A 25,437-nucleotide genomic window follows, 5' to 3' on the forward strand; every position below is an offset into this window, starting at 1 on the left:
GGGTTAACAGTGGCTGTTAACGGATGGTATTTGTTTAAGTGTGCAATGAAAGTGTATGAGGCCCCGACCTCATGGCAGTGGCCCCAGCTGTGTGATAAGGATACCAGGACATTGACAGATGGCCCAATGGGACACTGGGGAGACAGGGAGGGTGGGACAGGAGACAGGGACAATGTTAATGGATCCTGGGACACAGGGGGGAAAAGGGGATGTGGGGGGCAGTCATCTGGTCAAGGCGGAAGAATGGAAGAGGAAAAAGAGAAAGGGGTAAAACCCCCAGGAGGTAAGAGGGACAATACATCTCCGCCAGCCTGACATTTGCACTTACATAGAAGACCCTGACACACACACAGACACACAGACACACAGACACAGACACACACACACACACACACACACACACACACAGACACACACACACACACACAGACACACACACATTCTAACACCACACAAATGAGATCCTGTTGTGTTGCACAAACATACACACAAATACATGCATGCTCTTATACACATACAGACAAAAGTACAAGAATTAGGCTACTAATGACATGACGTGACAACACATCAATCTAACATGGCTTTACCAAGCACCAGCATGGTCAAAACTCTGGAAAGCATGAGGTAGTAATCTGTAAATACATTGCATAACAAAACAGCAAGACTGTGGGACTGCATGAATACAGATGTTGTATAAAGAATTTCCCTGGAGCCCCAAATTCTCATCTATGAGACAGGACAACATTATTTACTTGCATTCAATTGAGGAAATTTCAACAACTCCCAAAATACAAAATGTTATTGGGGGTCATATCTGTCCACTTCAGATTAGAACATCATTCATTTATCCAGACAGACACCGAACAGAATCCTACTTCTGTCTCTGATTGGCGCATATTAAGATCATTATACTGTAATAATCAATCCCAGCCCTTCTGAAGTCAACATGAATAAGTTCATGAACGCCCTTTTCTTGAAACCCCGCCTCGAGTCCGTCTCCTTTGAGATGTGTGTGTGTAAAACCATGTCAATCAACGCTTTTCTCGTTGTAGCCACTCCCACTGCTCCTCCACTCCCTCGCGCTCACGCTGCACCCCTCCCGAGAGATTGACAGTGCCGTTTTGTCGTGGTCGGAGTGTAGCTTTCGTTGTCCAAGAAAATAGCTTCTGCTTTGTCGGTTTTATTGTTGTACTTTTGAAGTTCTTTATCGGAACGTAGACTACTCTTTGGAGGTAAAACTGAGGGGTATGAAAGTAGAAGGAAGGATTGCTATCGACAATTAAACAAAGTAACAGAAGAGGCATATCTATATTTCATGGCTGCTGGGGATGGTTCCCAGCTGCCGGCGACAATAGCGGCTAGCCGGAGCGTGGAGAAGGCGCTCGAGGAGGCTGCTGCGAGCGGAGCTCTGAACTTGTCGAACCGTAAATTAAAGGAGTTTCCTCGAACTGCCAGGAACTATGACTTGTCAGATATTACGCACGCAGGTGAGCTGTGTTTTGTGGCCTTTGAGTAATTCAAAGTACGTGATGAATCAATTTAACTGACAATTAATCTATGGACCGTCCAACGTGACAGTCTTTTCTTTTGTTTGTTTGTGTCACCTGCTTTCTGGTGAGGAGCTAGAACCTTACCAGCACGGCACATCCTGTGAGCCGACCATCATCTTTCAAGTTGATCAATGTGTGGGTTGAATGTGCATGTGAATAGATTCTCAAGATTTGTATTTAGATGTTGGACTGCGAATTCAGTCTGAACTTCGTCTATTGTTAAATTTTTGCTATTTGTGAAAATTTATTTTCATTTGCATTCTTGTGCTAGCTCGTTGGTTGTCAAGCTTTCACAAGTTTCGCCTTCGCTTCCTGTATGATGGAGTTGCTGGTTATAGACGCCGTGTAGTAGTAGGGTCATAAAGCTGATTCCTGATAGTATTGTCATTCCCATTTGGTCCTTTGACTGAATTTCTATCAATGCATATCACAACGGATGCCAAAATACAAAGTTTGGGGTGGTTTAAATGAGGTAAAAACTGAGTCAAGTGCGTGAGGTTGACAGTGCGGATTAAGCAGAACTAACTCGGCCTTGCTTTGTTGAAAGAGGATTACTCAATCCAGGTTGCTGAAATCAATCTAGCTACCCAGCGACCGAAAACAACGCCCCCTCTGCTGCTTTCGGTGTTCAAGTAATTATGACCATCTGCTCATAGGACCTAGGACCTAGGCTTTGCACGATGAGGAGAGGCCTTGAAGACACACACACACACACACACACACGCACGCACGCACGCACGCACACAGCTGCCATCTGTAAGATACCTAGCTAATGGTAATGTATTTTGTAGTGATGAATGTATCCAAGGCCTCAGATAACACTGTCTTGATGTGCACTTGTTTATCCAAAGGGAGGTTCATATATAAACCAAGAAAACATAATGGCAAGCTTTATATAAACATTGATGTTTGTTAATGGTGTTCACAGAGCTCTTCATCATCTTAACTACCCTATTGAAAGTATGTTGACTACACTGCACATCCCTGCAAAGTGTGTTCTACCTCACTCTCTTACTAACTCCCTGACATTCAGTATATTATCTTGTGGTGTCATAATGACACCATATCTCTTTTTCGAGTTAATATCTGCTCTTTTAGATAATGACATACTTTCATTGTCTAAGGTGTCTGCCTAACCTCTCTGACACACACACACCCCGCCACCACCCCTCTTTCTAGACTCTCTGGGTGCATTTTGACGTAGTAGTCCTGGCCGTCCTGATGTAAACCCTTTTGAGTCTGCAACTTATATTTCAGACTATTTTGTTGTGTGGGTGTTTATGTACATGAGACAGATTTAGGCTGACTCACTAAATTGGCAGTGGTGCATGGGAGAATGTTCATCGCCTAGACTGTCAGGTATAGTCTTGCCCAGATTGGGCACATGTCTTCACTTTTCTGATCCACTGAGTTGTCAGTCACTGACAGACTAAACATGGGCGAGGAGAGAGAGAGGCCTTAATGTTAGAGGCGAACTTCATGGGTCTGTAAAGATTACGAACTCAGGGAACCACTGGGCACAGGTTAGTTCTGTGTTCCTATCTAAACCTCTCTTCAAACTCACAATGCATTAGGAGAAAACTTTCTATGGTTAGGCCTAAGCACCTACTGATGATCACAAGCTAGGCCTTGGCCTATAGGCTACATTATGTCCTGAGATGGAATAAGAAAGCGAAGGTACTGTAGGCCTACGGTTTTGTGTCAGATTGTTTATGATAACAGTGGGTCTCTCCCGTATCCCTCTCCCCCTCTCCCTGGAGCAACTTCCCTTCAGGAAGGTCAGAGGTTCAGTCTCCCCCCTCCTCTCCCCCACTCACCCCTTGGCTCGTCCGGTAGAGTGTTCTGCCAGAGCACAGTTTCATCCAGGGGAACAAAGCCCAGCTGTGTGCACCTCTCACTGCACCCTATCTGAAAAAAAGACTCACAATCCAGACTAAAATCAGGCCTTCGCTAGGCAGTGGCATTTAATAATGCCAGTGTTTTTAGCCCCCTAAGCTTACATTGAAATAACCCAGATAGGGTTAAGAAACACCATAATAACAAGGCTTGCTGGGGACAGTAAGAGGCTTTCAGGAGTTTTTCTTTTCTTTTCTTTTCTTTTTTTGTTGACCCGGCACTGTCCCCAGTAGCAGCAGTGAAAATGTTGGCACAGGGAGAAGGAGTGGGCGCAAAATTAATAAATAGTGCTGGGACTTCCACTCTCATATGACCTCCTGGGGCGCTTGGAGACAAGAGCTTCTTGTTGAGAGAAAAGAGAGTGAGAGAAGGGGAGACACAGATGGAGAGAGAGAGGGGACTGAGTGAGGGAGCAAGAGGCAAGGCTGAAGAGCCAACAGACACTTCATACCACTACTAAGCACCCTAGCAGCTGAGATATAAAATAATGAAAGGGCGGGGGGGTGGAGGGAGGGAGGGAGGTCCTTTGGTGGAGTGGACTGCTGGACTGCTGCTCGCATTGTCGCTCTATTCCCATAAAGGGGTTTCAGTAGGCTACTCAAACTGGGATCTCTCTCTCGCCCCCCTACTCTCTTTGTCTGAGTTATGCTTTTAATCCGACTCCCTCATGCTCTCCACCCCTCATGCTCACTCTCTTTCTCTGTCTATCTCTCCCTCAGGCTCTAACTGTCTGTCTGTCTTTTTCCCTCGTGCTCTCTCTCTCTCTCTCTCTCTCTGTGGTGTAGTGGTAAATGAATAAGAGGTATGCTGTAATTTTCTGAAGAGTCGCCCTTTTCAGGAAGGCAAAACTTACCAATATAGGCCTCATTGTAGAAGTGTGTACAGTACAAGATGAATTTGACTTGGGCTCCCTCAAGATGTTTTTCATGTAGAAACAACAGGCCCTGTGCTTTGTAGTTCAATACAGCTATGGTATGATCTTTCTAATACCTTTTAACTTAACTTGCTAAAAAATGATCCCATAGTATGTACAATATCAGGCTTATTCCCTAAGCCTATATCTTGAGATTTAAGCTTTATATAACTACATGTGTTACAGTAAGTTGCCTGCCCCCTATATTTAATGAGACCTACATCAAGGCTAACCTACATTTAATGCAATGATGACATTGATATTATTATCTCAAACAAGCTTGCAGCCACCGGGTAGTCTGGTCATTTGCGTCAACCGCTTCTCTTTATTGCCATTTTAAGTCCACAAATCTGCACTCATTTATATTGTGGTTCACTTGCTGTAACCAAAAATCACTCTTGTGCAGGAAAAAGGGAGAGACCTGCGTCGCATGTCGCGTGAGATACATAATTTGCTATACGTATACATATCATTGATTAATTCTAGGTGGGTGTACACAAAATCCTTACCAAATTAAGTGGGTATACGGATACCTGCGTATGGCCTTGACTACACTACTGCTCCCTCTCTCTCTCTGTCTGGCTTTTCTCTCTCCTCCCTGTATCTGTCTAATGCAGAAAGAGTAGCAGAGTCTGCGGTCTGTCTGCTGTGCAGCGATATGTGGTCTGTCTTCTATTCTGCCAGTTTTCACTACGTCATGGCGATAACACTTCTAGGTAGAGGAGTTGTGACATCACTGTACAGAGAAGAGATGACATGCATTTTGAGTACATATCATATAATTTAAGTCGGGAGGGTGTATCCTGAGGTGTGTGTTTAGATGTTTTTGTGTGTGTTCAGGTTCAGCAGGCGGTGAACTCGTGGGGAGCCGCCGTCATGGGCACGGTGCCCACGCTGAGGTGTGTACTGGCCAGAGGAACATTCCAGAACATTTAAAAACACTAAAGCCATTTTTTCTCCTCCAGAACACTAAGATTCTCTATTTTCCTCTCCTCACTTGCAAACACCTCTTAAAAAGGCAAGCTGCTTGCAAGGAGCTAGTGTTTTGGCTCAGTAAACAGGACTGGAGGTTGGTAGTGAGGAGATTGTGTTCATTTTCTCAAATATTTGGGCCCGGGTTGTGCTTGTGACTAATGGTGATTCATGAACACTTCAAACAACTAGCCTACATAAAAGGTTGAATCCTGTAGACCGTCATCCATGTGTTCACTTGTCTGCTTTGTAGACATCTGGAGGAAGAGTCCATGTCATTGCTCCCCAAGACAAATCTCTCTCCCTGGAGTGTTTTGATTGAGTTGAATAAACTTTATTAATCCATATACAAAGGGCAAAGTCCCATTCAAGTGATCATTAACTTCACTTCCATTTGTCTCTCTCATCCACTTAAGTGATGGTACAGAGTCTAGCTAGCCTTCCTGCCGCCATCGCTGTGTAGAAGAACATAAAACTCATTTAACTGCTGCCCTTCTCCCCTGTCCTGACTTACGAACAGTCAGACTCTCCAGCTTCCATCTAATGTAGTCTAGCAAGATACTGTTTTGCTGGAGTGTCTTTTTCCTCTTGTTACTTTGAGAACTGGGCTAAGCTGACTGAAACTGTACTGTAGCTTTAATGTTGTGCAAGCCCTGATTTGAGCTTGCTGTGAACTGTGTGTGGTGCGCACAAGCATATGGATGTACTCTGTGTCAGTTCTTTGAATCTGTTCTATGTCATTTTACGTGTGTGTGTATGAGGGAGAGAGAGACTGTTTGACTATGAGACGACTATCTCACTCTTGCAGTGTTTTTCTGGTTCTTTTTTCTCCCCCACTGTTGCATTTCTGTCACACTGCGGATGTGGGTTGCATGCTCACCCTCTCAAACTTCTTCTTTCTCTGTTTAGAGGATTCTTTCTTCCTGTCTCTCTCTCTCTCTCTCTCTCTCTCTCTGTAGTACCTCTCTCTCTCTCTAGCTGTACATACTGTATGCGGGTGTGGATGACATTTCTCCACCCCTCATGCTGTATTGCTCTCTCAGCCCTGCTGGTCTGTTCTCTCTCTCTCTCTCTCTCTCTCTCTCTCTCTCTCTCTCTCTCTCTCTCTCTCTCTCTCTCTCACAGCAGATGGTTAGGGGAATCCCTTTCATTCCCTGGGGAGAGAGCAAGACAGAGAGAGAGAGAGAAAGATAGAGAGGGGGAAGGAGAGAAGCATGGTGGGAGATATGGGGGAGACTTCAACCCCCAAAGAAACAGAATAAGCAGAACCATTCCACTTTAGCAGAGGCTCCCTCTATCACTCAACCTCTCTATTTGCTGTAGCTCTGTGGGATTGCCATACTGAAAGGTCACCCCTGCGCTGCCATAGACACTGCAGTGCTCTGAGCTCCTCTGAGTCATGATGAGTTTTGAGGGTTGTCTGGCAACCCAGAACCCAAACAGAGCCCTACCATCTTGGCATTGAAAGTGTGGCCTATAGGCCTTGCCCATCTCGAGTGAGGCACAGAAACCGTCAACTTCTAGAGTACAGTTCTGTTCCCTTTTACCAGCGAGTCTAGTCACCTGACTACCCAGACCTGATAGGATAGCATGTTTAATGTCTAGTGTGCCCAGTCACCCTCCTCTGTTCTGCTAGTGTGCTTTCCTGTACTGTACTGTTGTTGTATTGTGTTGTTCTAAAATACACATTCGGACAGCTTACTGTACAATACTAGGCTATTGCATTTGGATCAAGAGTCCCTTTTGGGTTATTAACTAGGCTAACCATGACTAGGTAATGGCCATATGAGAATGCCCAGGCCACTGTGTTTGTCCATCAGCAGAGTGTAACGTTACAATAGTGTGTGTGTGTGTGTGTGTGTGTAAATAATCTAATGGCGTCCAGCGGCTCTGTCCTGCCCTGGTGGGGAATAATGAAAGTAGGCGCTCTTATGTAACTGAAAGCCATTAACTCCTGGGGTGTTGACTTTGGTGTGTCCAGATGGTTTATTCACTGGGGCTCTCCACATAGAGAGAGGCTGCAGGGGGGCTGGGCGGGCTGGGCTTAGTCTAGAGTGAGTGAGTGAGCGGGCGTGTGTGTCTGTCTGTGTGTGTGTGTCTGTTTTACATCTGTGTAGAGGGCATGGGATGGTTGTGTGTGTGTGTGTGTGTGTGTGCACTCACTGTACTGCGAGAAGGTTGTGTGTTGAAAAACAGCCCCCCACCACACCAGCCCTTTTACTTAGCTCAGTCAGACAGAACATTTAGGATTACAGGCTACAGTGAGGATAATAAAATCACTTTTTGTTCATCAAATCAAAACCCACACTCTCTATAAATGAGATTGAATTGACGCTGATAAAGAAAGTCTCTACAACTGGGTGTTTTGGCCACACATCTGTTTTCCATTGGAACCAGAGCTAGGCTAATTCCTGCCAGAGACTAAAGATATAACAGTTGTTGTTGATGATGACGTCATTAGTTTCATACCCCCACGATTCTTTCCCCCCCTCCTGCTGCTTAACCAGTTTTGACACCCCCACCCCACCAGGCACAGTCAGTCACCATGGTGATTGGAGGACTTTCACACTTTCCATGAGGTTCGTCTGTTTGTCATGGTCCTTGGGTGTTCCGTGGGGTTTCATATCTCTTGCAGTGTGTGATATTTCACAAATTCAACGTTCAGCGTTTTGGCCTTTGATTCAACAGAAGGTTGAATGTATCCTGATTTGCCATTTCTATCAGATTTTTTTCTCTGGCAGAGGTGTTATATTAAGCACATTCAGACTCATCCATGCACACTGAACTGAATGGTTCTGCAGTTTATGGATGTTGATCACCTCTATCATAATCTCCTTCTTTTTTTTGTGAGTTTTGTTTCCCTCAGATCTGTACTCTGGTGAGGTCAACATCTCGAGTGTAGCTTAGTTCCCCTTTTGCATGCATGCATGGGCTGAATTGACTTTGCATACAGGAGCTAAAACAACCACTGGGACTCTGGGGAAGGGAGGCTAGAGGAGAGAGAAAGGGGTGGAATGGTTAGAGGTTGGCGGGTGGGGGTGGGGGTGGGGGTGAAGATTGAGAAGGGAGCTTTAGGCACGGGACTGGAATGTTTGGATGGCCAAATCTCACAGCTTGACCCCTGGTGCTGCTCTGACGCTCCAATGACTCCAATCTGACTTGGATTACGGCACAAGCCCGCCACCATTCTGCAGATATGGTGTTCTTCACAAATTCTCTCAAATATTTGAATCAATTAATCACTGAGACATACAGTGCATTCGGAAAGTATTCAGACCCCTTCACTTTTCTTGAAATTTCAGTAAATTTATTAAAATTGAAATACAGAAATACCTCATGTACATACGCATTCAGAGCCTTTGCCATGAATCAGAGGCTGTATAAAAACAAATATTAATTCCAAAATTACTTGAACTATTATCCTTGCATTAAGATGGACTCAATTCAAGTTATTGAGTGATTTATTGATGACATTTTTGCATTTTAGCTAATTTTAAGAGTGTCATAGCAAAGGGTCTGAATACTGAAATTTCTAAACCTGCTTTCGCTTTGTCATTCTGGGGTATTGTGTGTGGGTTGATGGCAAATTCTTTTGAACCATTTTAAATTGAGTCTATAACACAACAAAATGTGGAAAAAGTGAAGGGGTCTGAATACTTTCCCAAGGCTAGTTGACATTGCTCTTCCCACTCCGACACACTGCAGACCTGCGTTTATAGTGCTCTCTCTATGCTTCTGTGGCCACTGTAACAGGAAGTGACAACTCCACATCCTGTTAGGTAACAGTATTCGGGGTGGTTTAGTAGCAGGGGTGGTTTTTGTGTTGATATTGTCATTGGCAACGTTTGACACAAACAAGGTAAACAAAGCAGTCTGATCAGATACAGCAGGTCCCTCTCTCTCTCCAATACATTCAAACCATACAGGCTGCTCACTGCACAGCTGAGGTGTGAATGGGGGGCTAAGAGAGAGGAGGAAGAGAGCTCGGGATGAAGCTTGCTTTGTTAAGATGATAGTGATTCTAATTTTTACTCAGAGGAACATATAGTCTATACTTATTAGAGTTTGGTCAGTCTACTACTGTGTGAAGCAGGCTGGTCTCGCGGGGCTGTGCTAGCTGGTTTGTTACGTTGTTAAGTCAGAAAATGGATGCGAGTTTGGAAAAACTTAAAGAATCCTCCCAGGCAACATTTTTGATCAGTGAGACATTGCCACTTATGAAACTAGTTTCTTTCTGACTCCGGCGTACATTTTTTGCATCTTCCTGATGACAACTTCCCCGGGCTTTCAAACAACGTGAGCGAAACCTGGATACTATGCAGACATGCTAGGCCTATTCAAATAGGTCTATGTTTGACTACACAATACTCTTACTGAATATGTCAGTTCTACTGTTTTTACCTTTATTGAAATACTGTATGATGTAGGCCTATTTATTACACAACAGTGCTTTAAAGCTTTGAAATGTACTGTAAACAGCTGTACTCCTACACTCCTCTTTACCCTCTCATCACATTCAAGTGTTTTTCTGGCACTGCTAAGACGAGACTTGAGGAACAGCCCAAGCCTGGGGATTCAAACTGATGAACTGTCGTTTTAGTTGAGTCACTCTTCTTTTGTTTTTCTTTTTTTTCTTTCTTCCACCAACGTTGGGCTTTTTTTTTCTCTCCTGTTTTTTGGCTGCTCTTTCACTCCTTTGTCCATGCCCTCACACTGGTATTATCTCCGCTCTGTTATTCATTCACTCTGTCCCCTCCCTCCTTAAGCACCTCCCCCATCCCTCCTCCACCCTCCCCCATGATGATTCAGTACCTGATATGTCTGAGTGTAAGTAATTCTCTCTTTTTCATACACAGTGCTTACACACATACACTCACACACACGCACACACACAACCACACAGACACACACAGAGAGGCCCGGGTTCCCTCTTTTCTTGGATTTTAATGTCGTGCTGAGGAGTGAGTGGAGTGTGAAGTTTCTTGGCTGCGGGATGGAGAGTAAATCTCCATGCTTGGCGCATTTGGACCCAACACTGTTTCTCCTTTATCAAGGCCTAGCCTGCATTGTGAGATCACAAACATACACACCGTAGATCAGAGTATCATGCTTACGGGCTAATGGACAGAGGCAGATGTGCACATTTGTACAGACACAAACATAAGAATATGCATGTAAACACACACACACACAGAGTGACGTTGTGAATGTATAAACTGTAGGTGAAAGATTCACTCTTCTGTATTGGCTAATCAGCTTTGAGTAATCGCCTATCGGTCTGTGAGAGGGGGATGGGGGAGGGAGGAGATGATCTGAGAGTAGCAGGTGCTCTCTTTCTCTTCTCTCTCTCTCTCTCTCTCTCGTTCTTTCTCTCTCTCTGAGAGAGTAAGGTAAGGTACCCAGGCGCAACAGGCCAAGCCATGTCTGACTTCACTGTCTCCCACTCTTGCCTGTCTCCTGGTCAGCTGCTCAAACATGTGTCAAATAAGTCTTGTATTGTTTTAGTTGTGGCAGTTTCAGATCATCTGCTGGATATGTTTTTACACCATTTTATGTAACTAATAAAAGTCCTATATTTCACTATGGTAATTACACTTTCCAGTAAGGCATGTCTACTCCTTCATGCATGAGTCAAACAATCAGACATTGGCATGTCTTTTTGTTGTTGTTTAGATGTAGAATACATCAAACACCACTGAACCTCCTTCTACAGACCAAGGCCTAGGAGATATGAATTTAAAAGTTTAAACATGAGGTTGTTTCTTGGCATTCCTAACTCCATTATCTTTCTTCATAGATTTCTTAGAATGGTTTGGAAATGTGAGCCTGGTCTTTGTGGTGACGCGACCCCTCTTACCTCATGCTCTAGGTGTTTATCATCAAGGCTCGGTCCTTTTTAGCTGGGAAGTTTTGACTGCTAGGGTCAAGAGTTCAACAGCTTTCAGGGACACAACAAGTTTCACTCCCTGGAGTTCTTTACTACATCCGCAAACCTATAATTAACAACAGGATTCTATCTAATTAACCCCTTATTTCATAGTTGTTCAGAATAACCAAAGTCCTACAGTTTTCACTTTCAAAGGCAGGCTCATTTGAAGTATTCATTCCCATTCCAGGTGTCGCAGCCAATGATATGTGACCAGGGTTTGAAGCCCATCACAAGATCTGCATCATCACCATGGTTACACCCTGGGGGTCAGGGCAGGTCAGCTGAGCTCCTAAAGTGCCTATAGATTAGTCTGGTCAGAGGTTACATGCTAGGCCTATATAACATAGGACATGAGGTATCATAAGATGGTTATGTGTGTTTGTCAGAGACAAGTGTTTCTGCATGTTTGCTGGCATTGCCTGGATCCTGTGACATTTGTGATCCATTTGTTCTATAAATAGCAATTAGACTATGTTTTGGCCACATACCAGGTAAACTCAATGTTTCCATTTCTTTAGGGAACACTGTTATTCTCAAGCACTTGGCCCCCCTCACCAGTTCACTCTGCTCTTGAATGCCAGCCGGACATTGGACATTTCAATGCCTGTCAGCTCCCATTCCGAAAAGAAAATGCTTTTCCCATGATGTGTTTCCTCGATAGCGGGTTGCGTCAGTCTTTATCACAACCTCATTGGGTTCTTTAGATAGAGAGGGCTAGGGGAAAAAAAGGACTTTTCAGCTACAGTCCTCTGTAGGTACTGTGGTCCTCAGGTCCCGTGTGTGTGTGTTCGGGGAGAGAGTTTGTTCCAAAACACTTCCTTGCCAAATTCAAACAGGAGGAGGACAAAAGCGTTGTATCAGGCTGGTGATATGGGGGGAGAAGACAGTTTCTTGGGGCGGGGGGGCGAACGCAGGGACAGAGCTCACAGGATCACCTCCCCTCACCCCCACCTATTGTTCACCCAGCTCTCCTCTGGCGGTGGGACAATACAGACAGGGAGACAGAGAGAGCGCCCAGCCTTTTGTGTTACTGTACTCACACTGGTATAGCTGTTGTATGCAAGACACACACTCTCGCATAGCCATTGTCTGCACTTGCACGCACTTGCATAGCCATTCTAAGCACACACACTCTTGTACGGTTATGGTACACACACACACACACACAGAGCCTACTCGCTGTATAGCTCACATAACCCCAGTGCCCTCAGCTACTGTATGTACCACAACGCACACCTAAGCTCAGAGTGTGGGTTTTTGTTGGAATGTTGGCAGTTGGCGAACACATTCAACTGTGCTGCTCCATTTAGTGAACCCTGTGAAATTCTTCTGGCACTGAGCATTATAATGAAACACCTTTTATTAAAGCCAGCCCTGCCCTGGACCGCTAAGACCACAGCCATACATAGACATGAAGAAAGAGAACAGATATCAATTCTTACCTCCCCCCCGCCCATCTCTCTACACAATCTAGCCACTGTAATCAGCCAGTCAGTCAATCAATCATTCAATCAATCATACCCTATGGTATGGTCTCGCATCCCTCTCTCAAATAACAGAGAGTAAAAGATTAGTGCTGGTGGTGTTTTCTGTGGTCAGCGGATACATGTGGAATTTTGTCTCTGCCTCTCTCTCTCTCTCACACACACACACACACACACACACACACACACACAGTCTTTCTCATTCACTGTCTGTCTCTCCCTGTGTCACACACTCACACGTTTGTTGACGGAGTTATGGAGATATTTCTGGAAAGGAGAGGAGATACTAATTACAGGGCTTGTACAGAGCACACTCAGTGTGGCTCAAGAACACACTGCTGTCATTACAGGGAGGGGAGGGGGGGAGACTAGCCACAAGGAGGGCGGGAAGGGAAGGAGAGACGGTGAGAGAAAGGCAGGGTAGGGCAAAAAAGATGAATGAGAGAGAAGGCTAGAGGGAGAACCATGGGTAAGGAGTAAGGGCAAATGGGAGAGAAGTGGGAAAACAAGCGAGAGAAAGAGAGAGAGACCAGAATGTAAAAGAGCATTTATTCCGCAAGGTGCTGCAAAGTGGCCTATTTAGACTAGAAATTAGACAAAGGTGGCTATTTATGGAAAATCCCAAATTGTCTGTAGTCAAAAATGGACTTGTTTTGGCCAAGCCTGGATCTGTCACTGTAATCTGTGTTTGCGTCTCTGAGGTCTTTGTTCATTTTTGGCTGATGTTTTAGAAAGTTTTTTTTCTTTTTTTCTTCCGTGGATGCCTTCATCTTGCATGAGAATTCAAAAATAGCCATACTAGGAGATTGAATGGTGATTGTGTGTGTGTGTGTGTGTGTGGGGGGGGGGGGGGTTAGTCAGAGGCTGGTTGCGTGTGTGTGATTCTCCCAGTGTGGTTCATACACTCATGAACTCATAGGACAATGAAAGTGAATGATGACTCTCCAGACCTTTCTATGAAAGGTCCCTTTGTCTCTCAGACTGTGATGAGTCAGATCATTTCATTTACCTGAGATTGCCATTCATTGTGATAGATGTGATGGATTTCTCATACCTGTAGCTGTATGATTCATTGGGATTGGTCCTTAAGGTGTCTCTTATTACAGTATTAGTGACTGACTGGTTCTTTCTTTCTCAGACCTGTCGAAGAACCGCCTGTGTGAGCTGCCCGAGGAGCTGTGCCAGTTCATCTCCTTGGAGACACTCAGCCTTTACCACAACTGTGCACGCTCCCTCTCCCCTAACTTATGCCACCTACAAGCTCTCACCTACCTCAACCTCAGGTATGACACACACACACACACACACACACACACTTGCATGCACCTGGAAAAGCACATTTTTAGGATATGTATATGTGTATGACTGCTCATCATTGTCCCTGTGTATTTGTGTGTGTGCGTGTGTTCTTCTACAGCCGTAACCTACTCTCCTGCCTGCCCCCTTCCGTGTGTCAGCTCCCTCTGCTGCGAGTCCTCATCGTCAGCAACAACAAGCTGTCCTCCCTGCCAGCCTCCATACACACCCTCACACACCTCCGACAGCTGGTAGGTAACACACACACCACCACCTCAGGTTACATGCGGCACAGGGCTCTCTCTTGGATCTCTCTGTCTCCTCCTCTTTCACTCACTCACCCTCTTTTGCTCGATTTCCAAGAATTGTGTCTATCACTTGTCTTCTATTACTACTGGTTATATTCTCTGGGTGCTCTACCTCTCTTTCCTCCCTCTGTTCTTGCTCTTCCCTTCTTGTCTCTATCTTCCTTGTGCACTCATCTCTCTGTCCTACTGCATCCCACTCTCTCTCTCTCTCTCTCTCTCTCCCCTCCTCACCCTCTCTCTCTCCCCCCTCCTCACCCTCTCTCTCTCCCTGTCAGGATGTGAGCTGTAATGACCTGCAGTGTTTACCAGTGGAGTTGGGTCAGCTGGAGTGCCTGAGGGACCTCAACCTGAGAAGAAACCAGCTCACCACGCTGCCTGAAGGTGAGAGACCTGAGAGACCTGACCCTTCCCTGTATGTCTGCCTTTCTTCCCCTGATCCCCCAAATAAACTGCCGTCTAACCCAGCTTCCCCAACACAGACAGTCTCTCCTGTCTCTGACGCTAAAGTTGAACATACAGTATCACAGATGATTGCAGAATTCATTCCAGACCTTTACACACTTTACAGCTTTACTCTTATCCTATCAATATCCTTGATATTTTTCCAAGCTTAAAGGTGTGGAGAAGTAATACTTTACTTTAAACAAATCCTCTTATAACTAATCTCCTGCTGACCCTTTTCCTCAGAACTACCTAGACCTTAGAAATGACTTAGCAGCTTTACCTTTAAGCTGTCTGTCTGCCACAAAAAGATGTGTTTTCCGTCCAGTAAAACCTGACCCATTGGCCTGACATAACCTGTCTCTGACCTTGCTATTGAGCTGAACATGACACAAGAATGACCATTTGAGCGGCTTTATTATCCACACACTAATGCAAATGATACTTCCCCTCAAGTTTCAAAATCACCCCAGACAATATACTGTGGTGTCTTATTTAGAAGAACATCCACTTATTCTTCATTTTAGACCCTGTACTGTAGGCCCATCCATGACCATGATCCATACAGTAGACTTCCCAAACCACTCCCCTAAACCTCAAATATGACCTTCTGCTGACTCTTTCCTAGTCTCTGACCCTGTTTTCAAACGAGCTCTAACTTCAGACGTATATAGTAAGTACCTTCATCAGACGATTAGTCTAATCAAACCATACAGTTATCAGAAACATTTTCCTCCCAATACACTCCAATCCACCAAACAATTCAGCTCTGACCAGATGATCTGTAAGGTACAGTAGTAGGTGTAATGTTTTGTAACTAGTTATAACCTACAGCACCCCACCCTCCACTTTACCTCAGCTCAACTCAACCCTCCAGCCAAGCTGCCTCTGAGTCTAAGACCACAGGATCAATTGTCCAAGCCTTTGAGGCTTGACAGTATTGTCCATCTGTCTCTATCTGTTAAAATGGGTGTTGTCCACCACTGTAGTGTCCCTGTCACATGATTTGACTCAGTACTGAGCTTAGCCTCTCTTTCTTTCTCTCCCAGAACTCTCAGAGTTACCCTTGGTCCGCCTGGACGTGTCATGTAACCGCATCTCCCACGTGCCCGTGTGCTACCGGCATCTGCGCCACCTCCAGACCATCTCCCTGGACAACAACCCCCTGCAGCAGCCCCCAGCCCAGATCTGCTCCAAGGGGAAGTACCACATCTTCAAGTACCTCAACATCGAGGCCTGCAAGAGGAGCCAGGAGGAGCTGGAGAGAGCACTTAGACCCACAGGCTTCAATGGCTGGTGAGGAAGGGAGGGAGGGAAAAAAAGAAAGAGGGAGAGCAGCGGGAGATGGATACCTAAGTGGTAGAAAGGATGTAGTGTAGCAAGAGAGAAACAGAATGAGAGTGAGGGAAGGAAGGGCTTCAAAAGCTTGTGTGTAAATTGAAGATAAAAGAGGGAAGGGGGCATGGAGAGTTGTTAGGACAGTGGGGATTGGCATTTGAAAGAGGTTGTTCATGGAGGGGAAGCAGTGAGCCTGTTCTTGAGAAGCACAGTGTGGTTGCAAGATACTTGGGGTCAAGAGACAAGTAGAGATGAGACGAGCCAAAGAGCAGTGAACCGCAGAGCAGAAATCCTCAGGGTTGTTCAGAAGGAAAGTCTCTAGCGTGTGCTTGCATGTATGTACATTGCAGCCTGCAAAAGGAGCCAGCGATCTGTCTGATGTATGCCTATGCATTCCATGTATGTCTCCCTGTAGTTTATCAGACCAGGAGCTCTTCTCTGGTCAGTACGGAGGCCTGGACTCTGGCTTCAACAGTGTGGACAGCGGCAGCAAGAGGTGGTCTGGGAACGAGGTGAGAGAACAGAGCCTACAGTGTTCAGCGTTACTGTGTGTGTCTGTCCTTCATATACCTTACTGTGTGTGTCTGTCCTTCATATACCTTACTGTGTGTCTGTCCTTCATATACCTTACTGTGTGTGTCTGTCCTTCATATACCTTACTGTGTGTGTCTGTCCTTCATATACCTTACTGTGTGTCTGTCCTTCATATACCTTACTGTGTGTCTGTCCTTCATATACCTTACTGTGTGTGTCAGTGCATATGTTTCTGACAGTGTTTTGCTGTCTTTCTCTACCTCTCTCGAATCAACACTTCAATTCTCAGTGTGTATGTGTGTGTGTGGTAGTGTGTGTGCACTTGCACACATTATGTGAAGTCTCACTCTCTATCTCTCACCTGTACCTCCAGTCTGCAGATGACTTTTCAGAGCGGTCTCTCCGCATGGCAGAGATCACCAGAGACCAGAGGAACCTGGAGGAAGAGGTGGAGGAGGACTCTCCCCTGGAGACAGAGAAGGGTGAGCAGGCGACCCGCCCCAAAAAACGTTCCCATCATTAACACCTCTGATTATCAGTTCATCAAAACCTAAGCTGAGTCAGATGTGGTAGTCCTGTGCTGGAACAAAAACCTCCACAACCTGAACAGCTCTCCAGGGCTGGTGACCACTGCATTACTGTACTGGCACACTCCTCAAGTAGAGGCTCATTGTAACCAAATACAGGATTTATTTTTTCAGACTGCTCTTCTTAATATCCTCTTCTTCATCCCCTAATAAAGGATGCACTGTTTTGATGCACTCCCCTACATTCCTTAGTTATTTCAGTGACTTTAATATTTTTTTTCTCTCCCTCTCTTCTATCTCTAGTGAATGGGGAGGCAGAGCAGCTAGATTTCATAGATAGCAGTGTCACAGAGGAGGAAGAGTCCAGGACAGATCCTCCCACGCCCCCGCTCACAGCACCACCGCAGGTTTGATTTACAAATGTTATCAATGTATTATGATGTATTGTAACTAGCTATGATGTTTATTCTCCAGCATGATGAGCTATGTGTATACTGTAATTAGGTAGGCACATATCTGATTAAGTCATTGTGTTTTCTTAGGAGAAGAAGGAGAAGTCTCCACCTTTCCAAGTCCAAGACTCTTCAGTTAGCAAGTAAGTCTCTCTGAGTTCTCCCTCACACGTACACACACACACACACACACACACACACCAGCTATTGCAAACAGTGTATTGAACATACCACAGACAAACGCATCTATGCATGTCTGTATGTCGACACCAATTAGTTTTGAATGACAGTTGTCTGTGACAGTTTCAGTGTGGATTCAGCAGTTGGCGTTTGCTGGGTATGAGACTGTAAACACAGCCAGCCTTTCACAGTGAAAAACACCATGCTCTTTGTATCACTCTTTTTCCCCCTGCCTTGTTTTACAAGGTCAACCTCTCAGAGTGTTTGAGGACCTGGGAAAAGTCAACAAACTGCCTCTCTCATGACTTACAGTTCTCCCTGATCCAAGCCCAACCAGGGGGAACCACTCCATCACTGCTCTAAGCTTGAATACAGACCAGTACAAGAAACCTGTCTATAATTGAATTATGTATAAATGATGCATAAAACTGGATTGTGAGACTTTGATTTGACTTGATATATCCTCAGAATCTTACAAAACTGTAGTTCATTTGTTTCCACTGTTTAGTCCCTAAGCCATATCGTGCACCAAGGGGACTTCTGATCTTAAAAAATGTGACATCATGCAATGATTTGTTCTTCTCTTCAGGCCCAATGTGAGGGTTGAGGTGGAGGAGTGTGTGTCTGCACCGCCCCTGTCTCCCTCCAGTCCCACCCTGGAGGAGCGGAGGAGGCCGGGGACCCTGCTCATTTGGCAGGAGAGAGAGAGGGCCCAGCAGCAGCAGAAGGACAGGGCCAGAGACAGCACGTGAGTCAGATGGAGGGAGGGAGGGAGGGAAGGGAGGGAGTTTTAACAAGCCTTTATTGTCCTATGATGGTATTACATGCAGAGCTTTAAGGCTGCACACACACACAGGAGAGAGAGAGAGAGAGAGAGAGAGAGAGAGAGAGAGAAGCCTCAGGGATGGGTGGAGGGGTATAGACAGAGAGACGGTGGGTTATGGTAGAAATGAGGACATGGGGAGGTGAGGGGGGCAGTGGCTTCTCTTCTCATAGTCAGATATAGCTTACAATGCTATTGGACACTGATTTACCATACAAATCACTCACATTCTTGTTAACTCTGGACAGCTTTAATGTAACACTAGTGTACTAACTAGGCTATATAGAGGCAGTTGGTAGTCCTGCAGTGTGTGGTTGGGGTCATTTTATGCAGTGTGTGAATATTTCACTTTTTCAAACAGTTAGGGAAACGATCTTGGGGTCCATGGACAGAAATGGATCAACATGCATCATCATTTCCTATGAAAACACCTCCCCTTTCCCTTTTATATCTGATCAAATATTTCTGATTTCAAAACCTCTCCTTCCAGCCTCCTGAAGGCGACGACCAAAACAGGAAGTAATACAGCGACTACGTTGCAGACAGGAAGTTGCACAAGGTAAGGCCTCTCCTCACGCAAGATAGTCAAGAGAGAGAGAAGTTTGTTTTATTGCCTTTGTGGATGCTTGTGTTGTGCTTAATGTTCCATGTATGTTTGTGTTTTCTGAGTTTCTGCTCATGTTTATGAGTAACAAATTAGAGGTTAAGGTCTTGTAAAAGTTTGAGTGCTTCTTTTCTGAAGGTGTTGTCTTTGTCTCCCTCTAGTGGTGGATCACCAGAGAATGGCCACTCCCACAGTGGCCTCAGGCAGCGATGTGCGGTCAGTCTCTCAACTGTTATTCCAACCCACTCTTTACATCCGCTGTATCTTGCCCTCTATTCCTGTCTGTTGTTATCTAATCATTTGTCTTTTTCTCTCAGAGTGCAGATCAGATGTCCTCAACGTCTCATGCGCTAACCATTCAGCGCTCAGTCAGCAGATCAGGTGACACACACAGACTCAGCGATACACACAAACTTGCTCAATGTCTCACAAAATAAATAAATGAATTCATGAATGCAATACAGTTTACATGGAATGAGGAGGAAGTGAGATTAATGTTAACACAAAATGCACGTGTGTGATTCTGTCAGATGGTCCATCATCTCCAAAGACGTCACCCCCTCCTGGCCTCGCCCAGAAACCCAACAGCTTCCTGTTCCGCACCTCCTCACGCTGCAACGTCAAGAGTTCAGGTACACTTCAAACACACTCACTGGTAGAGTGTACACACACACACACACACACACACACACACAAACACACACACACATGTTTACAATGAATGTGTTTACTCACTATTATACAATTAATGAATGCATGTATACACTTTGTTTCTCTCAGGCTCTGTGCAGAGTCTGGCGGAGTCTGGGCGGAGTGAATCTCGGTCTACGTTGCGTTCTCCGAGGGAAGAGAGGCCAGACGTTGTACAGCTACGCAAGGTACTATGTTGCTTCGTATCTCAAACGGTAGCTCAGTTCTTTCACTTGTCACATTATAGAGTCACTCACAATCTCTCTCTCTCTCTCTCTCTCTCTCTCTCTCTCTCTCTCTCTCTCTCTCTCTCTCCTTCTCAGAATCTTGAGGCCCGGTTGAAGACCACTCTCCCAGAGGATCTCGGGGAGGCACTATCCAATGGCACAATCCTCTGCCAGCTGGCCAATCATGTGAGGCCTCGCTCGGTGTCAATCATCCACATCCCTTCTCCAGCAGTGGTGAGCCCAATACCAGCTAATCATTGTCAGTTTCCTTTCATAGGAATAAATGCTGGTTGAGGATACATTTGTTAATAATGGACATTGACTCAAGTTGAAAGAATACAGAAAATAGGAGTCAGTGGATTTGTTTTGTTGAGGTTATTGTTTCAGTTGTCACTCCATTGGACTCAGTCTGAAGTGTGTGTGTGTGTGTGTGTGTGTGTGTGTGGCGCCTTAAACCCTCTCAGCCAAAGTTGAGCTCTGCCAAGTGCCGCCTCAACGTGGAGAACTTCATCTCTGCCTGCCGCAGGCTGGGAGTCCCTGAGGTAAACATACTGTACTCACTGTCCTTTCTCTCTCTTTCATTTCTATTTGTCAAGTTCCAACTTTTTTCCATGCAGTGTTCCTGCTATTCTCTCTTCTTACAGTATGTGACTAAAATGATCCAGTAAGAATTTAACTGAATGTAAAGTGTTTCCTTGTTAGCTACTTGTTGCGTTGCCATTATGTGCTTTAAGCTCATTATGTTTGTCTCTGCGTCTCTTTTTATCTTCCCCTGTTCCATTCCGTTTCCTCCCTTCACCCTCACCCATTCCACTCCCTTTATCCCCCCCCCCCCCCCAGACGGAGGTGTGTGTGTTCTCTGACGTGTTGCTCTGTAAGCTGCCTGCTGTGCTGCGTTGTGTTGCGGCCTTGTTGGCCTTGGGAGGGGAGGGGGAGACGGAGGGAGAGCTCCGAGACCACCAGAACCCCGACACCCACCAGTCCCCCCACTCCTCACTGCTCTCCACAGGCTTCCTGCTCTTCTACTGTCTGGCCATGGCCCTGCTCTACACACTCTACTACCACCTCATCGCATAGTGACAGATAGGAGAAGAGGCAGTGATTGATGTAAATCTGACCACACGATGCAACACACACACATCATACACACATCATACACATACAGCACACACACACACACACACACACACACACACACACACGCAGCTGTCCTAGCACGTGGTATGCAGGGAGAGAGCAAGGCTCAAATACAAGACTTTCAGCTGCCCCTCCGGCTCCACAGCTGCCCTAAAAAAAGTACACAACATACTGTGTTCACCAAACATACATACCCCGCAAGAGCACACGTCAAACTGTGTATACACATACAACACAGCTGCTGTGGTGGACCAGAGTATGGAGCCATATGATATTAAATGGAGCACTCTTAGAGTAGATATGCCCTTTTTAAAGTACTCCTTTGGCCTATTGGCGCAGGAAAGGCACATATTTCTCAGCTTTATAAGTACAGTACATGTGAAAACACTACATTTGATAGACACACTACAATAAGGGCTTCCCTACATGCCTGCCTTAGCCTAGCCTAGCTTTTACAGTACTACTACTAGTACTCAGATGCACAGCATGGCTGTATGCCTGATCACTTCTCTAGAGAGGGACAGCTACTCAGAGAGAACTGTGAACATGTTGTAACCCCTGAAGGAGTAGGAAAAATACTTGTAAGCCACCTAATACATTAAGATTGAAATGTTCCACTCTTGAGATGTAAGGTGTTGAAAGGGTTAAGAAATATGCCACCACTGGCAAATGAGACAAATCATTAGTGCCTCGACTACGACTGTCCCAAGACCACTCAGACATTGTTCAGTTGTCTGTCTGCTATGTTGACTGTGACCTGCAGGGGGTGGTGTTGTGACACAGCCACCCCAATGCTTCATGTTTTGAAACTGATGGTACAGAATAATTTCAAAGCTTGTATGTATTGATTTGTTGCAACTTCTTTTTGCTGTTGTTTTTGGTCACTTAGACCGACAGCATAATTTGCTTCATGTTTGTATAAATCTAAACAACTATTATTTATTATTATGCTAACAATTATTTTTTGTTTTTTTATTTATTTTTTATGATTAATTGTGTCTTATGTTGCTGTGCTAGTAGAGCAGTGGCCTCATAGATGACTTCAGCTATTATAAATTAATTTGGATTATTTTGCATCTCAAATGGCTAAGTTGGATAACTTGAATCATGGGACCACATGTCCATAATACACAAATATTCATTCGTTTCATAGAATCTATACGTCTTCCATCAGCAGTTTCCTGAGGTAATCTTGGGAAGCTGAGTTGTAGTGCATTATGATGAGGCTTCTGCTTTTGCCAGCACATGCTTTGTTGTAGCTTACTGAGCGCTCTTTGAGAAATCAATGTGATCTAGCTGATTCTGGTTAATGAGGCACCTGTCTGAACATTTTAGAAAAGAAGAGAGAGACGTTTAACACACGGCCGTAGTCGCCACACACAGGGCAGGTCATATTTTTGTCGCCACACACAGGGCAGGTCATATTTTTGTAAACCCAAACATTCATCAAGATAGATTATCCTGTCTGCTGATCAGTATTTCTTTAATTTAAATATTTCCCCACACAAACACACCTAGGATCCAACTGTGTGTATTAACCACAAATGTTTCATCCTACTGCTATAGTCAGGACCTTGCTGTTTATAATGACATATTGATGGGGCTTTTTCACCTTTTATGAAGAGGGCCAGAGCAGAGCAGCCATCTTGGTCAGTGCTATGCTGTTTCCACTTCTCACCGATACTGTGTCCATAAGGGATTTGTAGAAATGTCTATTTCCCTGTCTGTCTGTTACACCACTTGAGCGCATAACCACATAGTCCGATGTTGGAATTGAATTCGCAATGTTTCAACCAAAATGTATGTTTTATAAAAACAAATCCTACGGTGTAAGCACCATATTCACTGGTTTAGAACTGAATTATATTCTTAAAGATGTTAACAGAACAGATGTATTTTGTAATATTTATATGATGCCTATGTATTTAATGAGACGATAAATATGAGTTTATATAAATCTATATATATAACGTTTTTTTCCTCGCTGTAAAGAAATGATTAAAAAAGGAACTTTGACCATTTCCAGTGTCACTGTCTGCTTTCATGTTGTCTGCTTTAGCTAAATGTGTTTAGTGCTCATGCTTGTTGTCCTATCCAGCCCTGCGCTTTCAACTCTACTGTGGTCTATCGATATCAGATTTACGACAGTAATTTGTGTGCTGTGCCTTTTATTGGAGAAGGTGAGTTTGAACACTGGAGCAGCAGAGGTAATGGAACCAACTGAATGCACCCTGCATGCTTGGATTGTGGTGTTGGAGGGATATACAGTATACACCGTTTTAACACACTTGCATAATGATAAATGCATGCAGGTTCATAAGTGCACATTTATTTAAAAAGTGGTGAATGTCAGTGTGTCATTAACAACCTTATGATTGTATAATAATAATGTTTATGTACAGTATGACTAGAAGTGAACAACTAATTTACTATATGGATTTAGATTGCTGTGTGTCTGTGCGCGCATGGTTGTAACTACAGTCTCTTCTCCCAACCCAAGGACACCCTTTGTCCTCCCCAGCTGATCCTGGAGGATGAGGGTCTGACTCGGATCGCCCAAACTGTCCAGGTCCTGGTTGAGCTCCCCCCGTCAGGACCAAGACGCTCCTCTCGCCAGGACTGTCCCAACAACTCTGGGCTGTCCCAACAACTGCCAGCTCAAAACCCTACCAGCAACGTATAGTATTTGACAGTATGATACTGAACAAAAGATGTACTGTATAGCAAGGGAGTTCCTGTAGTATGTTTTTCTCTATGTACTGTATTTCCTGCCTAAAGTGCCTTTGCAGTGAGAAAGATGTTTCCCCCATAGCATTGAATGTGTCAAAGCAATGTACAGTAAAGATTTTACAACAAACTGTAGATAGTGGAACAGCAATGCAGGCTTCTAATAACACTCATAACAACTGGCATAGTAATTGTGTATTAAAGAGGCAATCTGGGATTCAAACAACAACAAAGCGGTCTCCCCGCCACTCTTTTGGTAAACAGCTGAGGGATGGAGTGGAGAAATGTAACCACTCTCACATTCATAGATGGAGTTATGGATGCAAGGACTGACCATCCATAAAATCCAAATTATAGTTATAACCATGTTTTGAAGCTATACAGTATTTGTTCACAATTACATTGTTTATAAACAAAAGCGTAAAACAAGCCAATTTTTGTTCTAATGAGGTAAGACTGTTGAACTAAGCTCATGAAGCATGAAGTTATACTCTTCAAGAATCAATGGTTATATATCGTACATTTTAAATTCAAAACATTGATTTACCAATCCCAGATTGCCCCTTTAAAGCAACTCTCGAAAATAAAATAAACGTTTGATGTTTGAATTATTTTACATTTGTGGAGTGATATGTTTTTTGTAATGATATTTCAACATTCATCTTGTGAAACTGGATAGGTTGTTGGTATGCATGACCACACTACCGCTCCACCACATTACCTCTTCCGACTTCCTCTCTAGATGTGACACTTTATTAATAGATATGACAGAATTGAACATATTACACTTTATTAATCATCTCTCGCTTCAATCATGAGCTCATTACCACCTGAGCCTAATTGACTATCGTGGTAATCACTCCAATTGCGGGTTGGACTGCAGGCTTATCAACCTCCCTGTATGATAAGGCACACCCAAACACTCTCCATAAACATAGACAACCTTATCTGCCTGGAGATATTCCTCTCACGTCTGGGTGAAAGCCCCCATGAGGGCATCCTGGTTACCATCGCTGGGAGTGGAGGGTCTGACATTTAGAGGCTGTAATTGAAGCTCTGAATGAACCCCCACACTTAGCGTCATGGAAATGGGCTGATGTCCGTGGGCTTAGGCTACTTCATTGGTTTGCATGATGCATGGTTTGTCCTGACAACGTGGGAGGAACCTGCTTGATTGGGTTGATATTTAAAGAAACAGCTTTGAGGTTACAGTACTACATTTTCAGGCTGGTGCTAAGGTTGGGGTTTCTGAGAGGTCAAGAGATACCTGACTGGTGGATACCTGACTATTGATAGTGGTTAGATATGAGGCTGAGATAGGATTTGGGTTACGATTTTTTTTTTTGCTGCATGCAAGAGTAGAAATCCAGTGAGTAGAAAGCATCTTTAACGTAACTATTCTTTGTTAA

The 25,437-nt window shown here is 44.6% G+C and overlaps 1 protein-coding gene across 2 annotated transcripts; it reads left to right on the plus strand.

The window, feature by feature from the left end:
- The first annotated feature begins 1,122 nt into the window (after positions 1-1,122).
- On the plus strand, positions 1,123-24,641 carry lrch4 (leucine-rich repeats and calponin homology (CH) domain containing 4). Of its 2 annotated transcripts, none has more exons than XM_083674160.1 (18): positions 1,123-1,487; positions 13,883-14,027; positions 14,162-14,291; positions 14,624-14,729; positions 15,839-16,085; positions 16,543-16,639; positions 17,035-17,143; positions 17,492-17,595; positions 17,731-17,783; positions 18,410-18,568; positions 19,134-19,202; positions 19,409-19,463; positions 19,565-19,628; positions 19,778-19,879; positions 20,028-20,125; positions 20,261-20,398; positions 20,629-20,706; positions 23,802-24,641. In XM_083674160.1, exons 1-18 carry the CDS (start codon positions 1,316-1,318, stop codon positions 23,982-23,984), a joined length of 2,109 nt encoding a protein of 702 aa, XP_083530286.1. In that variant the 5' UTR covers positions 1,123-1,315; the 3' UTR covers positions 23,985-24,641. The 2 variants fall into 2 exon arrangements, with proteins under 2 accessions (XP_083530286.1, XP_083530285.1); XM_083674159.1 differs by lacking the exon at positions 23,802-24,641 and adding an exon at positions 21,005-21,245.
- Positions 24,642-25,437: the final 796 nt, after the last annotated feature.

The sequence above is a fragment of the Argentina silus genome (assembly GCF_951799395.1).
Source record: "Argentina silus genome assembly, chromosome: 1".
Classification (NCBI taxonomy): Eukaryota; Metazoa; Chordata; class Actinopteri; order Argentiniformes; family Argentinidae; genus Argentina; species Argentina silus.

Excerpts from the sequence above, each read along its gene's own strand:
- lrch4 (XM_083674159.1), top strand. The coding sequence starts at position 1,316 with ATGGCTGCTGGGGATGGTTCCCAGCTGCCGGCGACAATAGCGGCTAGC. Across the intron at positions 14,028-14,161 it reads CTCACCTACCTCAACCTCAG|CCGTAACCTACTCTCCTGCC; the intron begins GTATGACACACA and ends GTTCTTCTACAG. Across the intron at positions 19,880-20,027 it reads CTGCAACGTCAAGAGTTCAG|GCTCTGTGCAGAGTCTGGCG; the intron begins GTACACTTCAAA and ends TGTTTCTCTCAG.